The following is a 6000-nucleotide window of genomic DNA, read 5'->3' on the forward strand; positions in this document are numbered from 1 at the left end:
ACATCTTTTGGGGGAGAGGCTTTGACAGGCCCCTCCGTTTTGTGGGGAGAGGGGGAGAGGAAGAGAGAAAGAGGGTAAATTTTACCTGTGCGAGGAGTGCTTTAACCTCAGTGTTTCCCAGGTAAAAAAAGAAATTGTAATACCCTCTGCCACCAACAGCCTAAGTTACCCCCCACACAAAGTTGTATTTGTATTTGTACCACGAGTAAAGTATATAAGCATTTACAGTCGGGGTACCCAGCGTTGCTCAGGCCAAAAAGAAACATTAACATGTTTTATGACGTTCAGGAAAAAGAAGAAGACATACCACTCGACCTCTTCCAGAATTGTTTGATTGAATCTGATTTGTTTGATTAATTTGTGTTCAAATGTCTGGTAATTGTTTTGTATTTATTTATATGTATGTGTACTTGTATATAACTGTCATTAATCAGAAAGGCTTAGGCAGGCAATTTTTTTTTATCCCCCCAAAATATCGACCTTTTTTCAAATATTTCTAATATATATATATATATATATATATATATATATATATATATATATATATTGTCTAAAACTCCCTGGTGCTCACTGACAAACCCCTGAAAGTTTGACGAAGATCCGTTCAGCCAACTCTGAGAAAAATGGCGACACACACACACACACACACACACACACACAAACGGCCCTCTTATAGTATAGATTCATTATTTTCTCCCTATTCTCATAATATATTCTCTGTCAGCGACTTAAACTGATAGACGATTTAAACTGATAATAATCTCCACTATTTGCAAACGACGTTAAAACCATAATATGTAAACTGATACGATTATTCTGTGCGGAAAAACAGACAAACAAACAGACAGACAAACAAACAGACAGACAAAGACAAATGAAAAATCACTCATAGAGCGACACTTGGCAAAACAGAGCAAAGTAGAATGGCACTCAGTAGAGCATCCTTTTGACCTCAAAAATAATTTGTGGTAAAATTCAGTGACCTGATATGCAAATCGTCTTCAAAGTTTAAGTTAATTGGGATGAAAATTGACAATTTTAGAAATTTGGCCTATGTTGACCTTTTGGCCTATGTTGACATCAAAAATAGTTGGTGGTTTTTTTCAGTAAGCTGATATGCAAATCCTATCCAGATTTCAAGTCAATCGGATGAAAATTGAGGATTTTAGAAATTCGAAAAAAGTGGTTGACCATTGGCCTATGTTGACCTTGTGACTTATGTTGATCTCAAAAATAGTTGTTGGTTGAATTCAGTTAGCTGATATGAAAATCCGATTCAAATTTCAAGTCAATCGGATGAAAATTGAGGATTTTAGAAATTCGATAAAAGTAGTTGACCTTTGGCCTATGTTGACCTTGTGACTTATGTTGACCTCAAAAATAGTTGTTGGTTGAATTCAGTTACCTGATTTGTAAATCCCATTCAATTTTCAAGTCAATCTGATGAAAATTGAGGATTTTAGAAATTTGAAATGGTTGTTGACCTTTGGCCTATATTGACCTTTTGGCCTATGCTGATCTCAAAAATAGTTTATGGTTGAATGCAGTTAGCTGATATGAAAATCCGATTCAAATTCCAAGTCAATCGGATGAAAATTGAGGATTTTAGAAATTGGAAAAAAGTGGTTTACCTTTGGCCTATGTTGACCTTTTGGCCTATGTTGACCTCAAAAATAGTTGATGGTTGGTTTCACTAACCTGCTATGCAAATCCTATCCAGATTTCAAGTCAATGGGATGAAAATTGAGGATTTTAGAAATCGGAAAACAGTGGTTTATCTTTTGCCTATGGTGACCTTTTGAACTTTTGACCTCAAAAATATGTAGGAATTTGTCGGAGCACGAACGCTACCATTTGGTGAGGTTTCGTGAAGATCGGTTAAAAACTGTAACCTGTAGGCAAGTATGAGTGAGCAGACAGACAAACACACAAGCACACAGACCGGAGTGATCAACACACTTGCTAAAAAATAAAAAAATTCCCACGTCACAAACGGACTCAAATGCGAGGGTAATAATGGCCCAGTGACCCTGGAGCCCTGCCAATCTCTCATCCCACTAAAATATGCAATTTAGTTTCCATCAACAGTCTGTCTGACGTCGACGTATTCGGTCGGTTCTTGTGCAATCTCGGCCAACTAAAATTGCCAAGGGGACTATGGGTCATATGGCAAAGGTTGTAGCAACTTAACTGCACCCTGACCTCGAGTTCCGAAGGTGGTGGTGACGCGAATGATTGTCTCTTCATAAATGTGCACCATGTTGCGTTGCTCCCGGTGGTGGTGGCAGAGGGTATTATGGGTGCTGCTTCAGAACCCTCAATTGTACCATGAGGAAGAGGTCTATTCTTTTCTCACTCGCTTAGCATTTTTGCTCTAGACTTCACCTGACTGCAAAAAATCCGACATCTGAACAGAACTCCTCGTTTCTTCGAGGCAGACTTAGCTATTTATTTATTTATTTATTTTTGTATGCAAGACCGAGGCTCGTGTAAGAGCTAACATTAATCACAAAAAAAACAATCGGACAAACAAAACATACAATAAAGGGAGCGGGACACAAGATGGCGAGACAGAGGGAAGCACACAAGTACACCAGCAGAGAACAGGGACATCGGGAGATCTGTGGGAGGGAGAGGGCTTGGGGGGACGAGGCATGGGAAGGGGGAGGAGGGGGGGGGGGTAGAGGTATAAAACACATGGACACTGCCAGGACTTCCAGGAAAGAAGTTGGTATTAAAAAAAGAAAAAAAAGAAGTGGCTCTGGGGTGAATTAATGGGGGTAGAAAAGATCAAGGTTTTCGATGGGGGAAGATAAGAGATGGTGGTGAACAGCTGTTTTAAAGACCTGGAGGGACGAGTGGGATTGAAGGGAGTGGGGGAGTTTGTTCCAGAGGCGGGAGTAAACAGGAATGAAGGAGTGAAGTAATGTGTTAAGGTTGGGATTGTTCTGGTTTGTTTTAATAAGGAGGAATTGTAGAGGTTTAAATGGGGATGGAACAGTGAGTGGCGTGTGGGAAAGGGGTCGCCAGGACACACGCCCCGGCGAGGCTCTGTATTGTTCGAGGCGAGGCGAGGCTCTGCTGTATTCAGCTCTCTCTCTCTCTCTCTCTCTCTCTCTCTCTCTCTCTCTCTCTCTCTCTCTCTCTCTGTTGTATGTTTAATTGCTGCACCATGTGGGTGTGTTCTCGCTGTATAGATTTACCTGAAAGTTTATTCAACCTCCTTTGTTCTCAGCAACAATGGAAGTGGTGGGAGATCCGCATTTCCAAAGTCCCATACTCCTGAAACAGCAATATCATGAACATGAAGTCATGAACATTTCAATAACTACCAACCAATCCGTGACAGATTGGCACCCTGCCACAGAGTGCTGTAACTTAGGGCAGGACTTTAGAATTTGCCTGTTGTTCCAGACTCCCAGCACACAATAGCCGACTCCTCACAAAAGGTTGCATGGAATGCATCCGCCAATCAGTGATAGTGTATGGGATGCCCAGGTTAACATGGCTCTGAATGATTGTCTAAGTGTTTGTCTGAATGATTGTCTAAGTGTAGTCCTGAATGATTGTCTAAGTGTTGTTCTGAATGATTGTCTAAGTGTAGTCCTGAATGATTGTCTAAGTGTTGTTCAGAATGATTGTCTAAGTGTTGTTCTGAATGATTGTCTAAGTGTAGTCCTGAATGATTGTCTAAGTGTTGTTCTGAATGATTGTCTAAGTGTAGTCCTGAATGATTGTCTAAGTGTTGTTCAGAATGATTGTCTAAGTGTTGTTCTGAATGATTGTCTAAGTGTTGTTCTGAATGATTGTCTAAGTGTTGTTCAGAATGATTGTCTAAGTGTTGTTCTCAATGATTGTCAAAGTGTTGTTCTGAATGATTGTCTAAGTGTTTGTTTGAATGATTGTCTAAGTGTAGTCCTGAATGATTGTCTAAGTGTTGTTCTGAATGATTGTCTAAGTGTAGTTCTGAATGATTGTCTAAGTGTTGTTCTGAATGATTGTCTAAGTGTTTGTCTGAATGATTGTCTAAGTGTTGTTCTGAATGATTGTCTAAGTGTTGTTCTGAATGATTGTCTAAGTTTAGTTCTGAATGATTGTCTAAGTGTTGTTCTGAATGATTGTCTAAGTGTTGTTCTGAATGATTGTATAAGTGTTGTTCTGAATGATTGTCTAAGTGTTGTTCTGAATGATTGTCTAAGTGTTGTTCTGAATGATTGTCTAAGTGTCGTTCTGAATGATTGTCTAAGTGTTGTTCTGAATGATTGTCTAAGTGTTTGTCTGAATCATTGTCGAAGTGTTTTTCTGAATCATTGTCTAAGTGTCGTTCTGAATGATTGTCTAAGTGTTGTTCTGAATGACTGTCTAAGTGTTTGTCTGAATGATTGTCTAAGTGTTGTTCTGAATGATTGTCTATGTGTTTTTCTGAATCATTGTCGAAGTGTAGTCCTGAATGATTGTCTATGTGTTTGTCTGAATGATTGTCTAAGTGTTGTTCTGAATGATTGTCTAAGTGTTTTTCTGAATCATTGTCTAAGTGTTTTTCTGAATCATTGTCTAAGTGTTGTCCTGAATTCTGATGGCAATGGATTCAATCCCAAACTTTACCCAGAATTGAACAAAAGAAAATACAAGCTAAGAAATCAAAACCACATTCTCTTCATTCTTGTTGTAGTTTCTGCAGAGTCAACACTACCAGGGCCCATGAGCACTCGAGGCCCACAGCAGACTTTTTCAACAGCGCACAGCTACCAACGGTCAATGTCCTTGGACACGGCCTTTCCGGGTATTCCTTCGTCCGTACGGCTGGGATTGGGGCGAATGGGCAGTGAAAGTGAGCACCACAGGCTGACTGATCCACCATGGCAACATGGGGATAGCAGGAGGACACATCAGCGGCACCCGATGGAGAGGCTGCAAGAACACTTCCGGTCTGATCATACGGACATGTAAGCTTAAATGTACATTACATTACTCATCTCATTTATCATTTAAAATTGTTTTAACAACTGATTAATGTCGGTGATTTGGTAAGAAACATCATGAAGTGTTATCCCGTGACACCAGCTTTTGGGAATCGCTCGGTATCAAATGGTCGATCACCTTGCGACCATTAGGTCCAACGTACGCCCAGGCCCGCAACGTATAGCTAGTTACTCTCACCTTGGAAACTAACCGGGGCAGAGCAAACCCCACCACAACCCCGGACCCGGCCCCACCCCTCCCCGTCGGAGCTGTGCGTGGCTGCTCCGTGGAATTTTTACGACGCACCGCAACACGCCCAACACCCATCGCACACATCTTGCGCTTGCCAGGTTGTCCTGATCCCTCGGGACTTCTCCATCTGATGCCGGCATATGATAAGGTGATTGTTGGTGTGGCCGAGTACTTCTCGTAAAGTAGCGGATGAGTATTTGTCACATGGTCAAGGTAACAAATCTGCGAGGCTGCAATTTATTTATTTTTGGGGAAAAAATATGAATTTGGAAAGAACTTGATGTTATACTAGGAGAGAGATAGGGCCAGCAGAAATACAATAGATGCCAAAGCCGTCCATGAATGTACAAAGGTGTGTCTGAGTTGGTGTGGATAGTGTGTGCTGTAAAATAATACAGCAGGATAATAACTTGAATTGCAGGTGTTTATTGTTTGACTGGTACCATGCATCCATAACCCATACCACCACAATTGTGTGTACCTGGATGTCTGGTGCACTGGAAAGTCATTATTTCATCTTCTAAGGTGGGCTCACTTATTCTCTTGATAGTTGTTTTTTTTCAATGTGTCATCACCAATGATGTCCCATATATGTTCCACCTGAATTTTTACATCGGCCACCAAAAGGTGGATGGAGGTTATGTTTTCACCCCTGTCTGTCTTTGTTTGTCTGTCTGTCTGTCTGTGAACAGGATATCTTAAAAAGTTGTGGACAAATTCAGACGAAATTTGGCAGAGACGTAGCGTATGTGACGAGGACGAAATGATTAGATTTTGGTGAAGATC

At 40.8% G+C, this 6000-nt stretch overlaps 1 protein-coding gene across 8 annotated transcripts in view; it reads left to right on the top strand.

The window, feature by feature from the left end:
- Nucleotides 1–6000, top strand: part of LOC137412005 (breast cancer anti-estrogen resistance protein 3 homolog) — a 224856-nt gene that overhangs the window by 22639 nt on the left and 196217 nt on the right. For 4 of the 8 annotated variants that reach the window (XM_078783406.1, XM_078783409.1, XM_078783410.1 and 1 more), the window contains exon 3: nucleotides 4673–4946. The exons of 1 other annotated variant lie outside the window; for it this stretch is intronic. In XM_078783406.1, the coding sequence (XP_078639532.1) occupies nucleotides 4673–4946 (274 nt within the window). Of the gene's footprint in view, nucleotides 1–4672; nucleotides 4947–5290; nucleotides 5363–6000 lie in introns of those variants that run through there. 3 more of the 8 variants (XM_078783416.1, XM_078783417.1, XM_078783414.1) reach the window with 2 other exon arrangements.

Source organism: Myxine glutinosa, chromosome 8 (genome assembly GCF_964187855.1).
Source record: "Myxine glutinosa chromosome 8, kmMyxGlut1.1, whole genome shotgun sequence".
In the NCBI taxonomy this organism is placed as follows: Eukaryota; Metazoa; Chordata; class Myxini; order Myxiniformes; family Myxinidae; genus Myxine; species Myxine glutinosa.